The sequence below is a fragment of the Penicillium vulpinum genome (genome assembly GCF_028829585.1).
Source record: "Penicillium vulpinum strain IBT 29486 chromosome Unknown utg000003l_segment0_segment0, whole genome shotgun sequence".
NCBI classification, from domain to species: Eukaryota; Fungi; Ascomycota; class Eurotiomycetes; order Eurotiales; family Aspergillaceae; genus Penicillium; species Penicillium vulpinum.
Window position 1 is genome coordinate 5,220,253 of NW_026643243.1, and position 25,526 is coordinate 5,245,778.

Below are 25,526 nucleotides of genomic sequence, written 5' to 3' on the forward strand. Positions count from 1 at the left end.
TCTTCACTAGGAAAGCAGGTTATAAATATTAGCAGAGGCTAAGTGGCATATCTCTGTAAGTTCTTGACCTCTATACTCCTTCGATTTGACATTATCTCGGTTCTTTTGTTAATCACCACTGTCTAATACTATTAATAACCACAGTCCCATGAGGCGAATTCTTTGGACCCTACTGGGGCTTCTCTCCCTGGCACTTGCCGATACCTACTGCGATGCAAATACCCCCTGTGAGATTGGCTGCTGCGGTAAATACAATGTTTGTGGCATGGGACCAACCTATTGTAGCGCTGAGACCTGCATCAACAACTGCAAGGCAAAAGCCGAGTGCAATCCAGACAACTGGCCAGACCAGTATGTCAACGCGACAACCTGTCCCCTGAATGTCTGCTGTAGTCCCTTTGGTTTCTGCGGCACGACTGAGGAATTCTGTGGCAACGCCACCGTGACTCGGCCATCCTGCGATGCAGACTCGCATTCGATCACCCGAGTCATTGGCTACTACAACTCAGCGGCAGCGTCTCGGGGCTGTGGTGGCATGCAGCCCGCATCGGTACCTCAGGGTGTCTACTCACACATCTATTTTGCCTTCGTGAGCATCGACCCAGAAAGTTTTGAGGTCATTCCGGCGTCCAATGCGGATACACTGCTTTACCCCCAGATGCAGGCGCTTCAAATGCGTGACTTGAGCCAGGAGCTCTGGCTCTCCATTGGTGGTTGGGACTTTTCCGACGATGGCACCCCGACGGCAACGACATTCTCCGACCTGGTTGGGGCCAGCACGAGCCAGCAGAACGCTTTCTTCAAGTCACTCACCCAGTTCATGACTAACTATGGCTTCACTGGTATTGATATCGACTGGGAGTACCCTGCGGCGGGCGATCGCAATGGCCGGGATTCAGACTATGCCAATTTTCCCAAGTTCCTCGCTCGGTTGAAGAAGGCTCTGGCCGAGTATAAGTTTGGCTTGTCTATCACATTGCCCACGAGCTACTGGTATTTGCAGCACTTTGATCTGGAATCCATCGACCCGTCGGTTGACTGGTTCAACTTCATGAGCTATGACTTGCACGGCACCTGGGACATTGGCAATGAGTGGACCGGCGCCTATCTGAATGCCCATACCAACCTTACTGAGATCAAGACCGCATTGAATCTGATATGGAGGAATAATATCAAGCCCAGTAAGGTCAACATGGGCATGGCCTTCTATGGCCGCAGCTTCACCCTCGCCTCCTCCTCCTGCACTGAACCGGGGTGTCTATATCTTTCCACCGGAGATGCCGGCGACTGCAGTAATACAGCCGGTGTCTTGTTTAACAACGAGATTGAGGCAATCATCAGTGATAATGACCTGACCCCGAAGCTCTACAAAGACGCCGCTGTGAAAGCTATCAACTGGAACGGCGACCAGTGGGTCTCATATGATGATGAAGACACCTGGAAGCTGAAGGCCGAGCTAGCCAAATCTCAGTGTTTAGGCGGAGTCCTAGTCTGGTCTATTGACAGTGATGATAGCTCACACACTTTCTCCAAGGGACTAGCGGCCGCTCTGGGCAACGAAATCAATCTAGATACGACGACCGGACTGACGCCGGCCGTGTTCGTCGAGAAGTCTACCTCTGTTAGCTCCTCTTCCAGCACCCCTAGCCAGGACTCGTACTGCCGCTTCATCAACTGTGGAGAGGTCTGCCCCAGTGGCTATACGGTAATCCAGCGCGGTGACAAGACCTCCCAGCTCATGCTCGACAGCACCGAGTGCCCGCCCGGCGCGAAGCAGACGCAGACGCTCTGCTGTCCGACGTCCTCGGACGTGCCAACCTGCCAGTGGCGTGGCTTCCACAATAACGGCAAGTGCAAGGGCGGCTGTGACGACGGAGAGGCTGAGGTGGGCACCACCGGCGCCGGTTGTACTCGCTCAGGCTACCAATCAGCCTGCTGCTCTGTCTCCTCGTCGACCGACCCCTGGTCTAAGTGCGCATGGACAACTAGCTGTCAGGATGACCAGTCGTGCCCCTCGGGCTATTCTAACTTTGTGGTGGGCTCGCGGAATGGCTGGGGAGGCATGCCATCGTGCAAGAGCGATAAAACGTACAACTATTGCTGCTCGGGTTCGTCAGTCCCCGATGCCTTCACCAACTGCGAGTGGAAGGGCCATGAGACAACTTTTGTGAACACGGCGTACTGCAGTGATTCGTGTCCCTCCGGCTACATTCGCATTGCTGAGCAGACGATCAACATAATGATGGGAAACAACCTGAAGGGCCACACGACCGACTGCTGGGCCGGGAATGAGGCTTACTGTTGCAAGGGGGCCACTGCCAAGGTCGCGCCCCGGTCTGATACGAGCGAGCCGCTCACCTACCAGGACCAGACAGCCAAGGATTTCGATGCCTACCTGCAAAAGTGGCTCAAGGACCCCGTATGCCCCTTAACCTGGGAGGCCCAGTACAGTGCCACCTTTGGCGATGACTATATGAGCCGACGAGACCTGTCGTACGTCCAGAGCCTCAGCAGTAACAACAACAGCAATAGCAACAAGGACAGGAACACCGAGTTCAGTGTGGCGGGGGCCCGGAGAGACTTATTGGACCAAGCCGATACTCTAAACCGCCTGATGCCCCTGCTCGAAAGCTGGATCACTGCCGAAGTCCAGCGCGAAGATATCAACAATATCTGGGACCTGCGGTTGGAGGAGCATGGACTGCAGAATGATGCGGCCAATGCCTCGACCATGAGGGAGGTGTTCTTTGGCTCCGCCAATAATTGGTCGGGATCCTTCCTCTATAGCCCGGCTTCGACCCTGTCTGATGAACTGTGCAACATTGCCGATTCGTCCCAGGGGCTGAGCCGGCTCTATGTCGCGTCCGAATACCTCTGCGATGATCCAACTGATGATTCCACCTTGTCGTCGCGGACTGTGACCGTCGTAGGCACCGAGGAGCGTTCAGATAACAATTGCTCCCCGTCTGTGATGTATGTCCTGCGTGGTATTCTCAATGTAAGTACTCCTCTCTGTCACTTTCTATCTTTCATCTTGGATAAGGGCTCATGTATTAACCATGGTTGATGCTATATCAGGGCGATCTATCCCTCCACTACCTGCGGTGGCTCCAGTCCACTTCCAGTGGCGGTAACGAGGTGATCCTCGAACTGGCCTTCTGGATGGGCCCAACCCTGGGTGTGGCCGATACTACCATCCGGACCAACTACGGGGATCGCAGTCACACGGCAGGCACTGACAGGTGGATCGTCATGCACATGCATGTCCCGCTCGACGCGGATACATTCATGGGAGGCGACAACGTCCTGTACATGGGGGTCCGGAACATGGGCATTTACCACAGCCAGGGCGTCTACCTCCCCGGGGCCGTTACCCCGGGATACGCGCAGGGATATCGGGCTGAATATCGCTATACAAGCTCCTACGCGGGTGGGCGATATAACACGGGCAATCTGCAAGACTATAATTCCCGGACTGATACCATCGCGTGTCCCCGGCAGCGCCGTGGCAATTCATCGCAGCGGTGGTATGTTGGTCGGAATCGGGACAGTACGGTTCCTGGGTCGGCCAGTCCGAATGCGGACTATGGCCAGTTGTTGAATGATTTTGTAGGTTCCATTTGCCCTGATACAATATGGATATACTAATAAGGAATAGGGAGGATGGCTCCACGATCAGGGTACCTTCTCGGTGGACAATCTGGCGTTCCTCTGGCCATCGCTGCGAAATATCGCAATCGACGACGGCTTTACTCCAAACATTAATGCGCGCAACAGGTTGGACCCTGATGATGGCGCGTTCGATGATAATTGGCGGCCGGATGGAGTGGCACCGACGGATCCTTGGAATTATCGCAATACTTGAGCTGCTTGGGTGGAAATACTGTATATGAGGATGAATAATTATATAAAACCCCAGGTTGGCGTAGAATTGGAGTTATTCTCTGTAGTAGAATAAATTAGCCGGTTCTATAATTTTAGAAATTCCAGATATGCCACGTTCGTAAAATGCTGCTTTGTATTAGATGTGACATTTTTCTTAATGCCATATAAAAAGTAGGAAGCTATTAAACGAGCAGATCTAGACGTCTCTATCTACATAGAGAGATGAAAGAGAGGATCAACTTGAGGAGCAAAAGCGGGAGTGTCCGAGTCACCAATTCCTATCAAGGCCCCAGAGCCCACGGGGCCCACGGGCTGAGTCGTGGATTACGTTAGTGGGGTCGCCCCTGTGTACCTGAAGCATTAATATAAAAACCCTCTTCTTCCCCCTCTTCGTCTGCTTTTTTTCCTCTCCAAAGTTTTTTTCTATGCTGATGTAAGAAGGAAAACACAAGGCAAAAGAGGAGAATAAATTATCATGGCGGAGGGCGATTCTCCTATCTCGGACCACTTGGATCTCCCAGAATCCCCCTCTCAAATAATCGGCAGGCACAGAAACCGCCTCGTGAACATTATTAAGCAGAATGACATCCCTCAACTCTGTCAATTCATCGCCTCATGCTCTCCCGAGGATGTGATTGCCCCTGGGACACCCTACTTGGAGGACACCTTGTTCAATGCAGCCTCTTACGGCAGCCCCGAGGCTCTTCGCATCCTCTTGGAGGTGTACACTGCGGCCCCGGAAGTGGTCGAGAGATTCAATCCCAAGTTCCGTCTGCTACTCGACGCATGTAGTGCGGCCAATGTTGATGTGGTGCGCTTTATTTTGGACAGCCATGACAGTCCAGAGAATCGGTTACCACTCGGGACGGTGGATTTGCATCAGAGAGATGACTCCGGAGATACGCCGATCCTTGCGGCTACGGGGTCGCTGATGTATCTTGAGAAAGATGCCGATGAATTAGAAAATGAGGGTCTCGATTGCAATGAGTGGGTTCAGAATCGGATTGCGCAGAGCCATCAGTTGGTTAATCTCCTTCTCGACCGGGGCTGTTCAGCGGCAGATGTTATTCCCCCTTTGCCAAATGATCTCTCTCCTTGGGGGAGTCAGGTGCGAGACAGTGTGCTTGGGTTTGCTGTGTCAAGGGCCAATGGTCCATTAATTCAACGGCTCATTGATGCCGGTGCCGATATCTACCTCAAGCATCAACACCTTCATCATGCCAGGGTGCCGTTCCAGTCCAGGGTCAGAAATAGTCGCGCATATGATGTCACGACGCTCCATCTGGCAAGTTTCTTCTACAATCCTGAGGCTGTTAAATTGCTCCTGAGTGATCAAAGTTCCAAGAATAATGCCAACCCTGAGCTGGCTTCCTCCTGCGACAGTGATGGGCGGCTCCCACTTCATTGGGCAGCTAGTGGCCCTGGAGGATTTAACTGTAGACTCATGGAGAAGCAGCTCAAAATCACAGAGACCCTTCGACTGCTCCTCGACCATGATTCTACTAGTATCAACCTTGTTGACAACACTGGATCCACGCCGCTGCACTATGCTGCTATAAGCCACGCTATGTGCGGTTGTAGCCAGCATGCTGAGCTTGCTATCCGGACTTTACTCGAATACAGGGCTGATCCTGGAATCCCCGATGGCTCTGGCCGTACCATCCTACACCTATTGGGGTACCACTCCCATCAAGGTGACCCCGTTGAGACCACGCTCCTGGATTTAATCCTTTCGCACAGTGCCGATATCAATCATGCCGAGAATAACGGGAAAACAGCATTGCACATCTTTGCTCAGAATTTGCGGCAGGTCTCGGCAGCAAAGTTCTTAATTGAGCACGGGGCGGATTTCCGGGCTCGGAATACCGTCCGAGAGACGCCATTTCATACGGCAGCGCGGGGATTCCTGAGTGATTATGTACGCCGTGATGGAAGGGATAAGGAAGTGACAACTGCGAACAAGATCAGACTTCAGGATGAAATGATGCGTGCTCTGAAGGAGGCTGCTGGGGAGGATACTGCTATGTTGATGAGCCAGCCAAACGTGGAGGGTAAAACTCCGCAGGACTTACTGGAGGAGACCAGAAGACGGTGGCAGGGAATGAATTACCCCATGTCAGGCCCTGGAAGAGGCAGAGGTAGAGGCAGAGGGCAGCTAGTAGAAGCATAACTGCAGCTTAAGAACAATGCCTCATAAGCCTAGTCATCGTAGCGCTTCCGACACATTGTGGAATTGTTGAAGTGTATATTTACTACACCAACAAGGCTTCTTGCCATGCGTCAGGTCATTATAGTAAAAGGCTATATCGAACTGAGGGAGTACCTACTATTCTTTGTTTGACTCTATGTGGTACAGGGAATGCTCGGGATACCAGTTTCATAACACGTTATGAATGACTTCTGGCAACGCTTCAACTGCGAGATCCCGCGAGAACACACACTAATGCATCTCAATGTGATACCTCAATACTAGCACATACCAGCATCTATCAATTTGGCATGTACTAACGGTTGCTAAACTTAGTAACAATGCTTGAAGCTTGGATATTTTCACTCTAGGAGGGAACAGTATTTTTATACATTGACTCATAGTACTTACCAGCTATAGTTCTCGCAGACGGGTATACTAGCGCTTAAACTCCTAGGATCTATTTTCTCTGACCAATCACATTACAGTGCCAGAGAGGTCTAGCAGCTCCTAGGAAGACCTATTATTAGAGTTCATTTTAGTTAATATGAGTGCTTAGAATATCTCAGGGAAATTGGGGCCTCAAAATTCGCTATATAAGCGGGTGCATCATCTAGCCATAGATATTACCGATAGGTCTAAACTGCTTTTTGCGGATGTCTGCGGAGTACGGAGTAGGAAGCCCAGAATAGTAATACTAATAATAAATGTGGCTTACAATACACCGCTCGGGAATCACCTGGGCAGGTACGGGCAGGGGCAAAATCCCCGCCTTGATATCCGCGCGAATAAGAGCTGTTTGATATATGCAGATGTCGACAGATATCGACGCGTACCCCGCTGTTACAATTCAGATCTCCCTTTGGCTAGCTTCTCAAACTTCAACCACTTCTCCGGCGCTTCATGCATCTGTCCTGCTGCTAAAATCTCCGATAACCAATGACGGAATCAGAATCAGCGCCTTCAGCGATAAGGCGACCGCGCTCCTGGCGCCCCAAAGTTGCGTAGTTCTGAGAAGTCTTGTAGACTATGGGCTCGCCGTCCTAGTCGTGAGGAACCCCGTCGTCTCTATAGCTTTAAGCTGCTTCGGAATGCATCACACCCGAGTATCAGTCGAGGAATTTTTGTTCGGACATCGTAGGTGCTAGGCAATGTCCTTCATTCTCCAGTCGTATTGGTCTTCGTTGGAGTTTGGCTGTGCCAGGGAAACTGTGGTGGCACAGTAGCAGCAGACGTAAGGCCACAAAAAGACCTTTCAAGGCCAATTAAATTCATACACGTTGCTTAGGCGTCAATGCAGCAGGACATGGATTGTTTGCATGTCGGGGCCTCGCCTTAGCGCTGTAGTGTTGAGGCTGTGCGTCGAAGAGACAAACCGACAATATAAATGTCCCACATAATTCGATATTTCCTATAAGTATTGATCTCGTATTATTATGTCCGATATTGTCTATTCACAGTCACTACGAGATTATGATCCCCTCATTCGGCTTTGGTGTTGGCGACTTCGTGGCGGTCGCTTCGCTAGTCTGGAAAATTTCCCAGGCTCTCAGTGATGTATCAGAAGACTCGAAATTGTATCGAGAGTTGCAGCTCGAGTTATCTGCCTTCCAGGGGGTATTTATTCAATTTCAGCAAGCGATAGTGGATGGGGTAGTGCTTCCTCAAGACCAGGTTACCAGAGTGAAAACAATACTCGCTCAAATTGAGCGACAGACAAAGAACTTCAACAACCACATCGAAAAGTTCAAGGATCTTGCCAAATCTACAGAGAAAGACAGGGCGAAGAAATTCGTCGTCTTCAAGAAGCGTGTCTCATGGTCTTTATACGGGAAAAAGCCAATTCAACAATTCAGGGAGGCTCTTCGGGGCTATACGGCGATTTTAACGCTGACCATGCACACTCTAAACAGGTATGCTCGGGGAAATATCCATGTTCTAATTTGATGCAATTTAACAGGTATACTGATGTTTCTCTTGCATGATAGTCGGGCTATGCAAGGTCTCCAACATGAGATGCACAATGGTGCGAAGCAACTCAAGTTACACATCGACAACACCTTTCAAGAGCCTTGGGACCAGAAGCCAATTCGATTTCAAGATGCGATAGGGAGGCGGTACCCTGTGCCGCTAGAGATTTGTGGGACATTTGAGGTATGTTCTTAATACTTTGGTTAGCAGCCTGCATTTGATTGTCGGATACTAATTATGTATTTTATGAATAGGGATTCTCGGATTTTCTACAGCACGCTTTCAAGAATGACCCAATTTTGAAAGCCATCCAGCAGCAATCTATATGGCTATTCAGCCCCGTTCCGACTGAATCAAAGACTTGGATATTAATTACGACCGAGGATTGGGAATCAGGTCTATATCCCGGTATGCAGCTGAGCATGTCGATATTTGATGGTCGTCGAGCTGGTCAAAGGCTTATTTCCGATACGCTTTCCGATTCACCGCATGAGACGGAGGTGAGACTCCAGACCCCATTGCCTCTATGGGCATCGGCGTCTTTTCCAGAGGATGCACGGTTCAGACTACGGTAAGCATTAATGTGGACTTGTTTGCTTCAGTCAATCTAATTACATAGGGCCCCGAAACAAAAAACGTTATTGTGTCAGCACGAGGAAAATTCAGAGCCAAGGGACATAGAAGAGGTTTGTTTCAAATTTATCTCTCGGTTGTGGACACTGCTAATTCTCTAAGACAAAGCGTTCCAACCCCCAGGCGTTGTCGGTATCATATCCATGTCCGAATGAGATTGGCTGTGGGAAAAGCTTTGGAAGGCAGGAAGAGTTCATTGAGCATCTTAAACCTGAAATATTCGACCCAGAATCACTTGAATCTTTTCCGAGGCCGATTCTCCAACCCGGGGAGTTTGGACCATCGTGTCTACGCTGCGGGTCGTGGTCTGAGAAACCTACCCAAAAGGCGTTTGAAGAAGCTATCAAGCTCCAAAAGAGTCTAACCAGCTCTAGCCACGGTCTAGCCTCGTGCATTGCAGAAATGGCCATTAGGGGTGACCTCGAAACTCGAAGATTTTGTGGCTATTGCAGAGGGCGCTGGGAAAGCTCTTGGGACTTTCCGGGTGAAATTAGTCCGCTACATGCAGCAGCAAGCAATGGTCTTACAAAAGTCGTTGAAATGATTCTACGAAACGGTGCTGATATAAATTTACAAAGCTTTATCAATAGCACTCCCTTACATGCTGCAGCATACACAGGAAAAGAAAGCGTCGTCAAGCTGCTGCTTGATAAAGGTGCCATTGTCAACGCTCGAGACAAGTACAATTGTACTGCGATATATTTGGCATTAAAAGAACGCCATAAAAATATTGTTGAACTTTTGGTCAGTCATGGTGCGGATATTGACGGTGAAGCACTTGACATTGCAATGTGTTATGGCCAGGAGGATCGGGAGGATATGGTTAGCCTGCTACTCAGCCCTGGTGCGAATATGAACGTGCGAAGCGAAGGTTATGACGATCTCTTGCGTTTAGCAGCATCCAGTGGGTATATTGCAATAGTCCAGATACTCCTCGATAGGGGTGCGAATGTGAATTCCCAATATGAAAAGCAGAGCACTGCACTTTGGGCAGCACCACTACCAACATCTCACCGTCTGGAGGCTTTTCTGTTACTCTCAGACAGGGGTGGAAGCTGTGAAACTGCACTTATGAGCGCGTCATCATCTGGCCATCTAGAAGTGGTGCAGTTACTCATTGACAAGGGGGCAGATGTGAATGCCCGAAATGAAAATCAACCCACCGCACTTATAAATGCATCATCATCTGGCCATCTAGAGGTGGTTCAGCTACTCATTGACAAGGGGGCAGATGTGAATGCCCGAAATGAAAATCAACCCACCGCACTTATAAATGCATCATCATCTGGCCATCTAGAGGTGGTTCAGCTACTCATTGACAAGGGGGCAGATGTGAATGCCCGAAATGAAAATCAACCCACCGCACTTATAAATGCATCATCATCTGGCCATCTAGAGGTGGTTCAGCTACTCATTGACAATGGCGCAAATGTGAATACCCGAAGTGAAGATCAACGCACTGCACTTATAGCCGCATCATCATCTGGCCATCTAGAGGTGGTTCAGCTACTCCTCGATAAGGGCGCAAATGTGAATGCCCGAGGTAAAGATCAACGCACTGCACTTATAGCCGCATCATCATCTGGCCATCTAGAGGTGGTTCAGCTACTCATTGACAATGGCGCAAATGTGAATGCCCGAAGTGAAGATCAACGCACTGCACTTATAGCCGCATCATCATCTGGCCATCTAGAGGTGGTTCAGCTACTCCTCGATAAGGGCGCAAATGTGAATGCCCGAAGTGAAGATCAACGCACTGCAATTATAGCCGCATCATCATCTGGCCATCTAGAGGTGGTTCAGCTACTCATTGACAATGGCGCAAATGTAAATACCCGAAGTGAAGATCAACGCACTGCACTTATAGCCGCATCATCATCTGGCTATCTAGAGGTGGTTCAGCTACTCCTCGATAAGGGCGCGAATGTGAATGCCCAAGGTGGGAGCCATGGCAATGCGCTGCAAGCTGCAGCAGCATCATATGATTCCAGACTAAAGCTCGTTCAGTTACTCCTCGATAAGGGCGCGAATGTGAATGCCCAAGGTGGGAGTTATGGCACTGCACTTATAGCCGCATCATCATCTGACCATCCAGAGGTGGTTCAGTTACTCCTCGCTAAGGGCGCGAATGTGAATGGCCAAGGTGGGAGCCATGGCAATGCGCTGCAAGCTGCAGCAGCATCATATTATTCCAGACCAGAGCTCGTTCAGTTACTCCTCGATAAGGGCGCGAATGTGAATGCCCAAGGTGGGAGTCATGGCACTGCACTTATAGCCGCATCATCATTTGGCCATCTAGAGGTGGTTCAGTTACTCCTCGATAAGGGCGCGAATGTGAATGCCCAAGGTGGGAGCCATGGCAATGCGCTGCAAGCTGCAGCAGTATCATATGATTCCAGACTAAAGCTCGTTCAGTTACTCCTCGATAAGGGCGCAAATGTGAATGCCCAAGGTGGGAGTCATGGCACTGCACTTATAGCCGCATCATCATTTGGCCATCTAGAGGTGGTTCAGCTACTCCTCGATAAGGGCGCGAATGTGAATGGCCAAGGTGGGAGCTATGGCAATGCGCTGCAAGCTGCAGCAGCATCATATAGTTCCAGACTAAAGCTCGTTCAGTTACTCCTCGATAAGGGCGCGAATGTGAATGCCCAAGGTGGGAGTCATGGCACTGCACTTATAGCCGCATCATCACCTGGCCATCTAGAGGTGGTTCAGTTACTCCTCGACAGGGGTGCAAATGCGAATGCACAGGGTGAAAGCACTGCACTTATAGAAGCGTCAAGAGCGGACAATCTAAAGGTGGTTCAGTTACTCCTCGACAGGGGTGCAAATGCGAATGCACAGGGTGAAAGCACTGCACTTATAGAAGCGTCAAGAGCGGACAATCTAAAGGTGGTTCAGTTACTCCTCGACAGGGGTGCAAATGCGAATGCACAGGGTGAAAGCACTGCACTTATAGAAGCGTCAAGAGCGGGCAATCTAAAGGTGGCTCAGTTACTCCTCGACAGGGGTGCGAATGCGAATGCACAGGGTGAAAGCACTGCACTTATAGAAGCGTCAAGAGCGGGCAATATACAGGTGGCTCAGCCACTCCTCGACAGGCGTCGGAATGTGAATGCACGCGCCGAAAGAACTGCACTTATAGAAGCGTCAAGAAGAATCAATCTAAAGATGGTTCAGTTACTTCTCGACAAGGGTGCGGATGTGAATGCCCAGGTTGCAACCTACGGCAATGCACTGAAAGCTGCATCAGATTGTTGCAAATCAGAGGTAGTTCAGTTACTCCTCGATAATGGTGCAAGGCCGGTGGTTGGAGACGGAGAAACTGAACGTCCCGGCTCTCAGACTCAAGCCTAAATACTTCAGGCTTGACGGTGCGCCCGTGACCGGCTCGTTCTAGAAGGCGGATATAAACGTGCAAGGAGGATTTGTATTGTGGTCAGAGCAATCTTTTCTAGATCCATATAATACGTGAGCGGTCAGTTTTGAAGTAGGAATTTTTGATGGCAACCCCGGCATTCACTCCTTCCTAGCTTTCATTCTCGCTATTCAATCTTCCCCAGTAGACAAGTAGTCTTATATACACCAATCTACGGAAAATCCCAGAAGCTAGCCATCAAATCTCCCTCGAACCTCGACTCATACACTCCTCAACCAGTCGTTCCATAGCCTCCCTTTCTCGTCGTATACATAAGGTTTGCGAAGAAACGAGTCTCGCTCTTGACTGCCGAGAGAATGACCGCACCCAGGTATATATGTGCCCCATTTCCTAGTCCAACCCGTGCTACGTACTGTAAATGGTACCCAGTACACTTTTGATCTTGTAGTCTGGGAGATACTTCATTGTGCTTATGATGATGCCATGGGTGCTATTCAAGCAGGAGGAAATATTTTCCAACTTTTTCTTTTTCTTTTTCTCTTTGCTAGGATTACTGCAGTTATTTGTCGTCCGAGTGCATAGTTTAAGCCCTAGCGGGCCAATCTGAGTACCATGCTGATGGTGCAAAGAATGCTTATACAAACCTTCTTGATAGTGACGGGAGGGGCATAAATTTAGTTTTTATATGCAGTCGTAGCATCTTTAAGCTTTCTGTTTCAACTGTAACGCTTCACCTAGAGTCCTCTAGTTTCCAGATAAGTCATTGCGCCATATAAATTTCATCTAAATAAAGTATTAGTCTAGACCAAGTCTGAGAGAAAAGCTTCGGAGGCTCACAGATATTAGTCTATATCTGGTTCTAGAAATTGATCAAGAAGAACACTTATCATAATCAAGCCCTGTTGCGTAGAAGGGGCCATCGTTAGTTTAGCTCAATCGAGGGAAGCATACAAGACCTAACTTTGCTCTTTATATCTAAGAAAAGGAATCAGGAGATCACAAGCTTCAGAAAGTAGGAATCAGAGCGATAAATCAATTAAAGATCTGTCCTCCATAGACTTGGTAAACTTGATCAACTATAGAACCCCTACATACTAGATAGGTAGATACAAATCTATGCTCCCTTCATACAAGAATAGAAGCCACGCACATCTTCCCATTTAGGTCTAAACTATATATAGGAAACGGCTTTGCAGCTCTCTTTTTCGACTTAGCTTAGTCTTCCAAATGAAACAAACCCCTGTCCCGTCCCGTTATTTCCGAGAAATCTGCTTCTGCGTTGGCGATTGGAAGGATTTAATGGCGACCAGGTCAGAGAGTAGTCAACGAACAATATAGTTATAGCATTTCCACGGGGAACTGACTGACCGGAGATACCGCAGATTGCGGACTTTGACGGACTTGTTTCTGGTGCTGATCTGGATGAAAGAAAGCCCATATAAAATCCTCACTCTCGATGACAGCTGCATTACTAAGAAGCTTAAAATCTCCAATCCAGTGGGGAAAAGATCCCCGATTTGATCTGATCCACCATGTCTCCAATCACAGGTTCCAACATCCTGGTCATTGGCGGCTCGTCTGGGATTGGAGCTGCGGTAGCCAAGCCGGCCGCCAGCGAGGGGGACGTTCAAGTCTCGATTGCCTCGTCCAATCTCGCCCGTGTGGAAAAGACCGTCCAAAGGATCCAAACTGACGTGCCAAATGCCCAGATCAAGGACTACACAGTTGATGTCAGTGGGGGTGACGCCGAGTCTCGCCTAGAGAAACTATTTGCGGAGGTTACGGCGGGAACGGGCCGTCCCCTCGACCACCTCGTCTATACCGCTGTCAATCTCGAGTTGATATTCCTCCAAGACGTGACCATCGACTTCCTGCGCGGTGATGGACAGTTTTTGGTCTTTGTGCCGCTTCTCATCGCCAAGGTTGCCCCGCCCTTTATGACCAAAAGCTACCGATCATCCATCACGTTCAGCACTGGTCGTATTGCGGAGAAACCCATGAAAGGAGCGGCGGTAATGGCGGGCTGGGCTGCAGCCTTGTTTGGAGTTACGCGTACCCTTGCGCTTGACTTGGCCCCATTCGGGTCAATGTTGTCAGTCCCGGAATAATGGATACCGAAATCCAAGGACCCGAGGAGCAGCGCAAACAGAAAATGGCGGCCGCTGCGGAGACAGCGCTCTTGGGGAAAGTAGGAACTCCCGAAGAGGTGGCAGAGGCTTATATCTACCTGATGAAGGACTCGAACAACACGGGCACCCGTGTAAGCACCAGCGGGGGGGACTTGGTTCAGTAGAGTAGGGGTATTCTTTTTTCAATTTTCAATTTTTCAGCTGCACCACCTACCCTCATCGCTGCATATATTGAAGTCTGTGCGTCGAGTCCTGAAGAACTCCATTATCGCAACTGTGATCGCGGCGCGCCTCTCTCCTTCAAAGGATCTTTTGCAATCTTTCATAAATTTGTCAGTCAATCTGATATCATCATTCCGCATTACTCTTTCTCCGAAAAATCCACCCATCATCGCCCAGCATCTAGATCATCACGTCCAGGGCGGGGCACCTTTTCGTCAATCAGGTCGTGTAGTTTTTATACTCTCAGCTGCTTGAGGATCACAGCTTCCCAGTCATCGAATTCCTCCTTTGACCATGGTGTGATCTTGTACAGCGAAATGTTGTCAGGAGTGGGTAAAAGGTTGGTATGCTTGGTTTGGCGCTTGTTTTTGCACGCGTTCCACAGCATCCCAGTCGTAAATTGGCGGGGCACCGATACCATACAATGGAGTGTTGTCATTATTATTGATTCCTCATACCGATATCGCGCTTGAGCCTGCGTCGTGGTCCACCATCTTGTCTACGGGTGTCTTCAACCTATAGATCCGATGTGACGAATTAGAACCTGTAGAGATCAACCTTGGTTCTTGATAAAAGGCTAAGATATGATTGGTGGCCAACACGTCCACGGGTGGATTTGATCCACGGCCCCACAAAGTGGGTCTAGTCTGGCAAATCAAAGGTTTTCCCCTGCGCTGCGACTCTACGCAGTACAGGTCAAAGAAAAATCGATATCAAAGTAGCCTCCTCAGCTTAATAGAGTGTCAATTGATTGATTAGCGAGGAGAATGCTACACTAGGTAGAAACTAGTGCGGGTTGCCAGCATTAGGCTCTGTTGATACAAAAGACAATGGTAGGTCTAATATTCAGTCTTCCGTGTTTGATATAATGGCTTATAGAGAACAAATATACTCTAACCCCAAGCGTCAAGCATTCCAATGAATAGAACCATTCCCAGTGACATATCCTGTGCCTGTGCCTGTGAATTCAACCATGGCATTCCCACTCACCCTTGCAGAGCCACCCCCGTTGACGTAGACATCGGCATTTCCGCTGGCACAGACCGTGCTATCACCGTAGACGATCGCATCGCCATTGCCGGAGACGACGACGTGGCCACTGCCGTGGATGACCACACTTGCGTTACCACTTACCTCCACGTAGCCTCCGCAAACCACGGCAGAGTTGTTCCCGCCGACATACGATTTTTGCCGGGGCCCCCAATTCTTAGAATTTATTTCCTTTTCCTTCTTATAGTACTTCGTGGACTCTTTGAGCTTCTTCTCTCGCTTCTTCTTCTTCTGCTCATAGTCCTTTGTAGACTCTTTTGGCCTTTTCTCCCGCTTCTCTTTCTCATAGTTCCTCGTATACTCTTTGGGCACCGTGGAGCGTTGCTTCACAACAGCAACTGGTGGGTAGAGCAGGGCCAACGTCTCCTTGTCGCTGTCAGAGAGCACAATATTCTCAGGGACATCCCTCAGCCCGCTCTGCGTATCTCCCCTCATGATAGCGTAGTGCATAATCGACTTTGGATCGTACGCCCTGTCCCACCTGGTGTTAATGGCACTATGCGTATCATTGTCGTAGTTGCGACGCACCAGGTCCAACCCCCATTGATTCCTGTCCATAAGCTGGCTGTAGTTCCACTTGGCCTTGCAATGCGGGTGTTTATGCTCGTGTACCAGGCCCAACGCGTGCCCGAACTCGTGGAGCACGTCAGCTTGCACCTTGCGCCGGGCGTCCTGCATTGGCAATCCAGGGTGCATATCGAGCCACACCGTGGGTTTTCCAGGGAATGCCTGGCCTTGACATCCGATATAGGCTTTGGAATGGTCTGTAAATAGAATACGAATGTCGGAATGGCTTGTGTCCAAGTTTGATAGAAATTTGAAGCGAAGGCGCATGGGGATAGAATGATAATGCATTCTGACCAAGGATTTGACCGTACTCTGCTCAAACTCGCCCCCGTTTAGGAAACACACATTGAGAACATGTCTGCTAGGTGGCCATAACCCAGCCGCTGGCCCCGCGCCCATCTCCTAGCTGTTGGGGGATTTCCGTCGAGTTCACAACAAATGGTGAGCCCTGTTGAAAAGGCGAGCTGGGCGGACCAGCTAGACTTTCTTTGTCAGTGGTAGAAAGCAAAAATAAGCACATGCTGGGTTGCAAATAAGAGATGTCTGACTTGAAAAGCTGATATATTGACGCCTGAATCGCGGGTGTGCACCAAGACGACTGACAGGGGAGGGACGAGGGACATCTTGACTCACAGAGTAAAAATATATCAGAATATGCCAAATCTGCACGGACTAGTATGCATTAAGTACGAATGAGGTCAAACTGAATCAATTCAGGAGGGAAGTATGATTGACTGATTGAAGAATCATGTGGGAGAGGGCATGTTAAAATACCCCTCATGTGAGCTTGTTGAATACACCGATACTCGGTGGTTATAATTATTGCAGCCAAGAACACTATCGTTGATCCAGCCTTTGGCATGCATCTAGTCAGATAGCTATGATACGAGGATTATATCTGTTGCGGAAGTCGGGCATTGGCTCACATGCAGGCCAAAGGCTATCGTGTGTGTTTAAGAATGCAATGCACTGTGAAAGCAAGGTAAGATGAGGCGACCACTAGCATCCCAGTTTCCATTCCTGCAAGGGAGACGACACAACAGATAGATACTTATTGGCCAATTTCTAGTGAGCTGAATCTCTAGCCTGCCGTTATAATTCCAGCGTTGCCGAAACGAATTATATTCCTAAACGCTATACCAGACCGAGGAAGCAACTCTGGCGGTCGTAGTATAAATGCGAGACCTTTCCTTTCCCAAATCAAGTGTTATGACCAAAATATAATATGTAAAGGCCCCATAAATATGCCTCCTGATAGATATCTCGGGAACTATTGTATGTCTACAGTACAAATTTCTCGAACATATCAGAATCTGATTCCGCTGCAGCCACTCTCACATGCCACAGCGGATAGATAAATTATCTCGGGTTGCACACTAGGCTTTGCAAGTTGAGGGGGCTCTAAATCTAGTTGTCTATGTACCCTTCAGACCTAACTAAATGGTTAACATGCAGAAAGAAACGGGAGAGGAAGATGACTATGATCAAATAACCTGGGGCTACTTCGCCATTGTTAGGAAGGAAGCCTTGATAAAAATGGAGACAGGCAGCTCTAGTATAATAGATGGTAATTTTATCCCACCCATTTATAGACCACTGGAAAGACTTTATGGCCGTAGGAGGATATAGATCAGCATGGTATGTCCTACCTCATCTTTTCCACGCCTGAAGTGTTTGATCTAATACCTTTCCGTTTTGTACTGTGTAACCTGGTGAAAGAGGCTGAGTCCTATCAGTTGATTTATTTGTCCCAAGGACCTTCTTTAAACGGCTCTCGGACATGACAGCGCATTCATTTACAACCACATACCTTTCGTTTGTCAAATCAAAGCATATCGAGGTATGAAAGTGGTCCATTTCAAATGTCAAAATGCTATGTGTTAGGGCCAGTCTGGACTCCCTTAGAATACGATGGATTCGGCAGTAGAGATACTGCAGGAAATGTAGGTGTAAGTTGTCACTGTATGTATCTTAGAGCCCACTGGTGTGTTTTGACTGTTGAGTCAGTTATGTATCAACCTTGCCCAGGTGCCTATCTGGGTTCATCCGGCTTATATGATGATCAGGTGATGCTCGGTTTCACCTGTGGACTGACTCAGGCAAAAGCAGCCAGAGATGAGCACTACAACTGGAAGGGAAAGCCATCTCACGCGGCCTGAAATTCAGTGTTCATGTAACCATCTAGCCCTATAGGTACGTACTAGAGAAGCAGATGTTGAAAAAAGAAATTAGAAAAGACACAGAGAGGCACCTATAATAATCCCAAAGACTTTGAAAAGTACACTTAAGTTACTAGTACACTCTATGGAGTATGGGAAGACAGCTATACAAATCTAACAATGCAACTTCAAAGCAACCCCAACGCCTCTCCAATCGCCATTTTCAAAGCAAAATAGTAAATACAAGAAACGAGATTAGATTCTTCTACGAAACCCACTTGCCGAGAGTTTCTCCGAACCAGCTTACAGCTTTATCCTGTCGCTTCTGCCGAGCCTCATCTTGAGTTTTCATGAAGGGCGCAGCCTCCTGCGCATACATCTTGTGCTGCTCCCGCTGCGCATTGTGTGCCCGAATCTCCAACTCCCGCTCATGTGGTGTGAGCTTCTGTAAGGGCTTCGACGGTTTGAGCTCATCCGGGATTGCCTCCCCTCCAGGAATCTCAAGGCCGACTTTCGGGGTTTGCGTTGGCTTATCTGGGTGGAAAAGTGAAGTGAGAGGCGGTGGCTCAATCCCAGCGGCCTTTGCATCCTCAACTCGCTTTTCGTAGTCTAGCATCTGGTGATAGAGTTTGTCGGCATGCATCTGAATACGCTCTTCTTTTTCGGCGTCATATTCGAAGCCAGCTGCGTAACCGAGAGCTTGGAGGAATTTCTGTTTAATGGAAACACATTAGGACCGATACAATCGAGAAAGCCATGAGCTGGCATCAACTCACAGTCTGGGTCGTAAAGCATCGCGAAAAGGTGCCATTCTCCGCCGAGCACATGGTCAACCGGGCTTCAATTTGCTTGCGCCAATTGCCGGTCTTAAAGCAGTGTGTCAATGCTTCATGCTCCAAGGCACAGTTCTCCATTGCGGCTCGCTGCACTGTGTCGCCACGCTCCTTGTACTTTTCAATCACTCGTGACGCCCCGCGGACTCCGGATGCTTCGTCAAGCTCCATTGGCGGCTTGTAGGTTTTCCATAGATGGGCGTAGCGGCCATCTTGGAAGAGTGATGCCGCGGGAACTTGTGGTTTCGAGGGATCAGACGGTTCGGGCGATTGCGCGGGCGTTGAGGGTTTCACATTGGGACCAGGCACATATTTGTCGGGCTTCTCCTGTTCGAGATACTCACGAAGCCCCGGTTCGAGCTTTTGGACAGTGTCATTTTTGTCACCCCAGAACCAACCCATTTCGAAATATTCGTCGATTAATAACCAAGAATGTGCAACAGCTGGAGTGTCGAAGGTTGAGAGTGCGGAGAAGTCGGCACAAAAAAGGATCGGCTCCAACCGCCGTCTCCGACCGCTATTGGCGTCTTTACTCCTCAACCATCAACACAACGCGTCTTTTCGACGCCGTTCCTCCAACATGGAACCCTGTACGTGCTGTGGTTCTATGTCTATTATGTGTGTAATTGCTAACAATTGACAGCGCGAGAGGAGCGGCAGCAAATGCGGCAGCGTGGAGCTGCGTACGCGCCTTACCTATACCCCGCGAAACCATAACAGAGAAACTGACTTGCTGGTACAGGACGCGCAAAGCAAAAGAAGTCAATTTTGGGTTCTCATTTGGCAGCCCAGCGCTTGGGTTATCAGCGCCCACACCAATTGCGACTGTCCCTAAAGCTCAGAGTCCACCGCGGACACAGCCCGAGCCGAAAACAACACCACGACCGTTAAAGATATCGCAACCAGGATCGCAGGCCCGGGAAATTGAGCGCACACCAGGAAGTGCGCGCAACAAGCTCCCACAAAGGCCCTCGACATATGAAGTACCCTCCTCAGACGATAGATCTGAACAAACGCGAAGTAACAAGAGGAGAAAGATCAGTATGTTATGGACCAGGTGGGTGTGCTATGCTATAAATGTGTGCTGATGTTTCTTTAGGTCCTATTAAGGGAACGGAAGATACCCCTTCTCGTCGGAATCGCAGGCGACCTGAGAATGGTGATTCACGCCCCGTTGATAACAGTGCAGGTAGCACAGAGTCTCAAACAACCAATACCCAAGAACCTCCAAATACAGACGCAACTCCTCCGTCAGAAATAATCAACGATGAATCCTCACAACCTCATATCTTACCCATTCCAGAGACCTCTGTCTCGGTCGAAGATCAACAGCAGATAGAAGATGGGACCAATGGCGTGGAACCAACATCAGCCGCCGAAGGGCAACTAGCCCAAAACATATCTCCAGTGTCTGGTCCTACAGCGCCTGCACTAGCTGAAGAGCCACAAGCGCCACCCTCATCACCTGAGGCTCAGCCCGGGGCCAAACAGCCTGAAAGCACAGAGCAACTACGCGACAAACGACATAATACCCGGTCACCACCACGTCCTGATGAAGGAATCCAAAGAGATAAGACGAATCAACAGGCTGCCACAGAGACCGCTTCTCCAGTTGTTCAGACAGATGAATCAGCCACAAACCCCTTATCACCACGTGGTAGCCCCGCCGAGGCTCTTGAAGCTAGCCATGCGCCGACCACTGATGATGATGTCGGGATAACTGAGGATGTTCTACCATCCAAAGATGATGTACCAGAGCAAGAGAACCAGACGTCTCAAGAAAATTCTACGAAGACAAAACAGCCTCAGGGTCGCCCGCGGCAGGAATCCACCGCGGACAACACTCCAGAACTGCCTGTTGAGAGCGCTGTACCAGAACCTACAACCGAGGCGCAAGAGGAGCCCGCCGAAGCTCAAGTTGAGGAAGCCCCAAAGACCAAACAACCTCGTGGGAAACCCTCGCTTAACAAGAAGTCCATTGAAGCTATCGAGACTGAGAAGATTTCACCTGAACCTATGCCAGATGTCGCGGAGTCCTCTTTGGGGCCACGTCAGGGCCGCAAGCGAACATCACAAAGAGATGAACAGCCAGAAAGTGCGATGGAATCTACAGTGCCCATGCCACAACGTGGCAGACCTGGGAAGAAAGCGAAAAATGCAGTGGAGCCAGAGCCTGCGATAGCAGACCAGTCAGAACCAGAGATTGAATCCGTAGTGCCTAAGCCACAACGTGACAGACCTGGGAAGAAGGCGAAACGGGCAGCCGAAACTGACCCCGAACCCGAGCCTAAGCCTACAGCAGCAGACCAGCCAGAACCAGAGGCAGAATCTGCGGTACCTAAGGCTCATGGCAGACCCGGGAAAAAGGCCAAACACGCAGCTGAGCCTGAGCCCGAGCCCGAGACAGAAGGTCAACCAGAACCTGAAGTAGAATCCGCAGTATCCAAGCCCCAGCGTGGCAGATCTGGAAGGAAAGCCAATCGCACAACGGAGCCCGAGCCCGAACCTGCCACAGAAGACCAGCAAGAACTAGAGGCAGAACCTGCGATCCCTAAGCCTCGTGGCAGACCCGGGAAACAGGCCAAACACGCACCCGAACCTGAGCCCGAGCCCGAGACAGAAAATCAACCAGAACCTGAAGTAGAATCCGCGGTATCCAAGCCCCAGCGTGGCAGATCTGGAAAGAAGGCCAATCGCACAACGGAGCCCGAGCCCGAGCCCGAACCTGCCACAGAAGACCAGCCGGAGCCCGAAGCAGAATCTGCAGTGCCCAAGTCACAGCGTGGCAGATCTGGAAGGAAAGCCAATCGCACAACGGAGCCCGAGCCCGAACCTGCCACAGAAGACCAGCAAGAACCAGAGGCAGAATCTGCGACCCCTAAGCCTCGTGGTAGGTCTGGAAAGAAGGCCAATCGCACAACAGAGCCCGAGCCCGAGCCCGAGCCTGTCCCGGAAGACCAGCCGGAGCCCGAAGCAGAATCTGCAGTGCCCAAGTCACAGCGCAGCAGACCTGGGAAGAAGACTAAACGCCCAGTGGAGCCCGAGCCTGAAGCCGAGACAGAATACCAACCCGAGCCCGAGCCTACGCAAGAACAGCCCCGTCGCAAAACACGAGAGCCTCGCGGAGAAACAGTCCCGGTCACTGTTTACCGTCTCGTGAATGTCAATTCTCTAAATGGCACCGCATCTACAGCCGACGGGTCTGGAGATGAAGAAGAATCCGCCGATGAACTCACCACGCACCAAATATCCAAGATACCCAGCCGCGGCGGTGTCAATCCGGCCGACGTATTGAGCCAGATCTGTCGCGAGACTCTGGAGAAGACACTCAACACACTCAAGGATGGGATTTCGAACGAGGCGAATACTACGCGACGCGCAGAGTGGTCACGCAAGACAAAAGCCGTTGAACAATTTGGCTCTGAGCTTGAGAGTCGTCTCATGGACCTAAGTGGGATACTCGATAGCAATTTCGTGCTTGGCGTGCAATTAAAGAAGACTAAGCGGGAGATGATGGATCTACGGAATCATCTATACCGTGTCCGCCGAGAACGTGAGAACATAGCTTTGCAGATGGATGGAGTACGCAGCAGACATATTGAAGAGGAGAAGGCTAAATTGGTGAGACCTTTCCCTAATACCCTGGCAAAATCATTACTAACAATAGTCCCTAGTCCCGATCCACGATCAGCAATTCGCTTCACAGCCTTGAACTCGCCCTCGACCGCAATAAGCAACGTTCTGCCCCTGCTGCAGATTCTTCTCCAGATCTTGAATACATGCTTCGCACTGTTGCCGAAGTGAGTTCCCGTGCCCCTGGAGCACAAGGTGGTCTCTTGAACCAAATCCGGGCGTTCAACGCGCAGCTCGAAGATACTGTTAGTCGCCTGGAGCGATGATATCTATTTGTTTTTTTTCTTGTTCTGTATTCTACAGTGCCTTATGATACCAGGAACCAGCGTTTGTGCAATGATTATAGTCCATGGCTGGGCCAGAGGATGGTGTTTGGCGATATTTGCACCTGTACAAGTCTCGATGTGCTGAGTAAATAGGTAGCTTCTAGTTACATGTTACTTTCAGCTACCATTCAATGACAACGACAGTCAATCTCCAATGACGTGCTTTTTCTATTTTGTACTTTGTACTCCATACATCATACAGATAACCTCTAGCTTGGAAGAAAAAAATCTACCTTGCATTACTAATTCCCCCGGCCCCCCTGCCGAGATCCCGTTGTTGTTCCACTCCAGCAAATCAGAATCGATACCAGTTCCCAAGATCCTCTCGAAAGACTTGATTTCGGAGACTTGAGACGACTTATGTTCCAAATCGTGAGACACGTATGAACTACCTTGGCTCCACAATGCTTGTTAATCCATGAGAATTTCTACGAACCAAATAGACAAATTGAATACAATATATAAAGCCATAGCCATTCACTTCAAATGTATTCCATCCATTGAACAATTTGCAACCATTTCCATTTCCATTTGCATTTACAATATATATAAAACAACCCCAAAATGACCAAACTCTTCACCCCCCTCCGCGTCGGGCGCGTCGACCTCTCCAACCGCATCGCCATGGCCCCAATGACACGCTTCCGCAACGACGACAACCACGTCCCCCTCCCCTTCGTGAAAGACTACTACGCCCAGCGCGCCTCAGTCCCCGGCACCCTCCTAATAACCGAAGCAACCTTCATCTCCGCGCGCGGCGGCGGCTACCCCAACGCCCCAGGCATCTACAACGACGCGCAGATCGCCGCATGGAAGGAAGTAACCGACGCCGTGCACGCCAAGGGCAGCTACATCTACGTGCAGCTGTGGGCGCTCGGCCGCGTCGCCAACAAGGACTTCCTCCAAGCCTCCGGCTACGACGTTGTATCGAGTAGTCCCACGCCCGCCAGCGCCGACGCGCCGACGCCGCACGCATTGTCCGAGGCCGAGATCCGCGAGTGGATCGCGGACTATGCGCAGGCGGCGCGGAATGCCGTTGCGGCTGGCTTTGACGGCGTGGAGATCCATGCTGCCAATGGGTATCTGATTGATCAGTTTACGCAGGATGTGTGCAATACGCGCACTGATGCGTGGGGTGGGAGTGTTGAGGCGCGGGCGAGATTCGCGGTTGAGGTTTCGCGCGCGGTTGTTGAGGCTGTTGGCGCTGATCGCACGGGTATTCGGTTTAGTCCTTGGAGTACGTTCCAGGGGATGAGGATGGAGGATCCGAAGCCGCAGTTTGAGTATTTGGCGGCGCAGATGGCGAGTATGAAACTGGCTTATGTGCATTTGGTTGAGTCGACCATTGCCGGAAATGCTTCTGTTGAGGCGAGTGATGGGTTGGAGTTCTTCTTGAGGGTTTATGGGAAGGCTTCGCCGGTTATTATTGCGGGCGGGTATAAGGCTGAGTCGGCGGCTCAGGCGGCGGATGTTAAGTATGCGGAGTATGATGCTGTTATTGGCATTGGTCGTCCGTTTATTTCGAATCCTGACTTGCCGTTCCGGGTTCAGAAGGGGATTCCGTTCGTGCCTTATGATCGGAGCACTTTCTATATTCCCAAGGATCCTAAGGGATACACGGATTATGAGTTCAGTGCGGAGTTCAAGGAGGCCATTGGGGCTGCGGCTTGATTTGAGATTGGGTTTGATGCTTGCATAGAGATGTTTGGATAGATCATTGGATGTATATAGTTAGACTTAATAGAACTTGGCATATATAGATATATAATTTGGTGCTTACATAGTATGCAAACATGATTTTTATAAATTCACTTGCTGAGATGTATAGCGCTGTTTTGGGTTGGTTTAGCACGAGTCCCCTGGCCAGAAGCTCGAACTTCTTGTATGCAAGTTCGAGAAGTCATAAGCATTAACGACCAAAGAAAAGGCCACACCGGTTAGTATCCTGCGCCTGTTCAATACGAGTGACCAAAGAGGGAAAGAGTCCAGAAAGAAGAAGTCTTGGAGAGTGATCCTGGAACGTTTCAGGTTTCCTTGGTCAACAGATAGGCTTTCATGCGACTCAGACAAAGCATTTTGCGCTCCTTTGTTAAGAGTCTACTAGTAGGCGTAAGTTTCAAAGGTTTGCTCCACCCTAGCAGAGGCGGCGAACTTCATTGAGGGAGTGAGAGACAGGGGTTCTGTGTTCTCTTGTCCTTCTCTGATCCTAGCATCTGTTCTATACTTGGTATGTGCATGCAGCCTTGGAATATAGATCAACAGGGGCGTACTTTCTCTTTTAAGAAAAATGCTTCGACAAATACGCTCCTTCTATATCTGGCACTTCCTAGCTTTCACTTGAGAACACGTGTAGATGGGAGGGCAGCAGCCAAGTAAGGGAAATATATATCCCATAAATCCCCACTCCACGTCTCCTCCCTTCCAGCGTCATCCGCATCGTAGCCCATAATGAAGTATGGTGAGGCCAAACTTAAATGTATGAAATTTGATATAGCGATGAGAGGAGTAATGAAAGAACTACTCCTTGGAGCCGATCTTGTGTATTTCC

General features: G+C 49.8%; 9 protein-coding genes across 9 annotated transcripts; 6 read left to right on the plus strand and 3 right to left on the minus strand.

Annotated features, from left to right (window-relative positions):
- Positions 1-148: 148 nt before the first annotated feature.
- Positions 149-3,865, plus strand: N7479_007023 (uncharacterized protein; the record flags this gene model as incomplete). The annotated part of the gene is made up of 3 exons (XM_057254717.1): positions 149-2,998; positions 3,079-3,609; positions 3,659-3,865. The coding sequence occupies 3 exons, from the start codon at positions 149-151 to the stop codon at positions 3,863-3,865; spliced, it is 3,588 nt and encodes a 1,195-aa protein (XP_057108579.1).
- A 495-nt stretch (positions 3,866-4,360) lies between these two features.
- On the plus strand, positions 4,361-6,055 carry N7479_007024 (ankyrin repeat domain-containing protein; the record flags this gene model as incomplete). The annotated part of the gene is made up of 1 exon (XM_057254718.1): positions 4,361-6,055. One exon carries the CDS (start codon positions 4,361-4,363, stop codon positions 6,053-6,055), a length of 1,695 nt encoding a protein of 564 aa, XP_057108580.1.
- Positions 6,056-7,546: 1,491 nt separating this feature from the next.
- N7479_007025 (ankyrin repeat domain-containing protein) lies at positions 7,547-12,037 on the plus strand (the record flags this gene model as incomplete). The annotated part of the gene is made up of 5 exons (XM_057254719.1): positions 7,547-7,986; positions 8,062-8,227; positions 8,299-8,615; positions 8,664-8,730; positions 8,780-12,037. 5 exons carry the CDS (start codon positions 7,547-7,549, stop codon positions 12,035-12,037), a joined length of 4,248 nt encoding a protein of 1,415 aa, XP_057108581.1.
- Positions 12,038-13,591: 1,554 nt separating this feature from the next.
- On the plus strand, positions 13,592-14,167 carry N7479_007026 (uncharacterized protein; the record flags this gene model as incomplete). The annotated part of the gene is made up of 1 exon (XM_057254720.1): positions 13,592-14,167. One exon carries the CDS (start codon positions 13,592-13,594, stop codon positions 14,165-14,167), a length of 576 nt encoding a protein of 191 aa, XP_057108582.1.
- A 478-nt stretch (positions 14,168-14,645) lies between these two features.
- On the minus strand, positions 14,646-14,849 carry N7479_007027 (uncharacterized protein; the record flags this gene model as incomplete). The annotated part of the gene is made up of 1 exon (XM_057254721.1): positions 14,646-14,849. One exon carries the CDS (start codon positions 14,847-14,849, stop codon positions 14,646-14,648), a length of 204 nt encoding a protein of 67 aa, XP_057108583.1.
- Positions 14,850-15,316: 467 nt separating this feature from the next.
- On the minus strand, positions 15,317-16,156 carry N7479_007028 (uncharacterized protein; the record flags this gene model as incomplete). Its single annotated transcript, XM_057254722.1, has 1 exon — positions 15,317-16,156. One exon carries the CDS (start codon positions 16,154-16,156, stop codon positions 15,317-15,319), a length of 840 nt encoding a protein of 279 aa, XP_057108584.1.
- Positions 16,157-18,451: 2,295 nt separating this feature from the next.
- On the minus strand, positions 18,452-19,421 carry N7479_007029 (uncharacterized protein; the record flags this gene model as incomplete). Its single annotated transcript, XM_057254723.1, has 2 exons — positions 18,452-18,898; positions 18,963-19,421. 2 exons carry the CDS (start codon positions 19,419-19,421, stop codon positions 18,452-18,454), a joined length of 906 nt encoding a protein of 301 aa, XP_057108585.1.
- A 178-nt stretch (positions 19,422-19,599) lies between these two features.
- On the plus strand, positions 19,600-22,918 carry N7479_007030 (uncharacterized protein; the record flags this gene model as incomplete). The annotated part of the gene is made up of 5 exons (XM_057254724.1): positions 19,600-19,609; positions 19,663-19,702; positions 19,762-20,060; positions 20,119-22,640; positions 22,694-22,918. 5 exons carry the CDS (start codon positions 19,600-19,602, stop codon positions 22,916-22,918), a joined length of 3,096 nt encoding a protein of 1,031 aa, XP_057108586.1.
- Positions 22,919-23,542: 624 nt separating this feature from the next.
- On the plus strand, positions 23,543-24,649 carry N7479_007031 (alkene reductase; the record flags this gene model as incomplete). The annotated part of the gene is made up of 1 exon (XM_057254725.1): positions 23,543-24,649. One exon carries the CDS (start codon positions 23,543-23,545, stop codon positions 24,647-24,649), a length of 1,107 nt encoding a protein of 368 aa, XP_057108587.1.
- Positions 24,650-25,526: the final 877 nt, after the last annotated feature.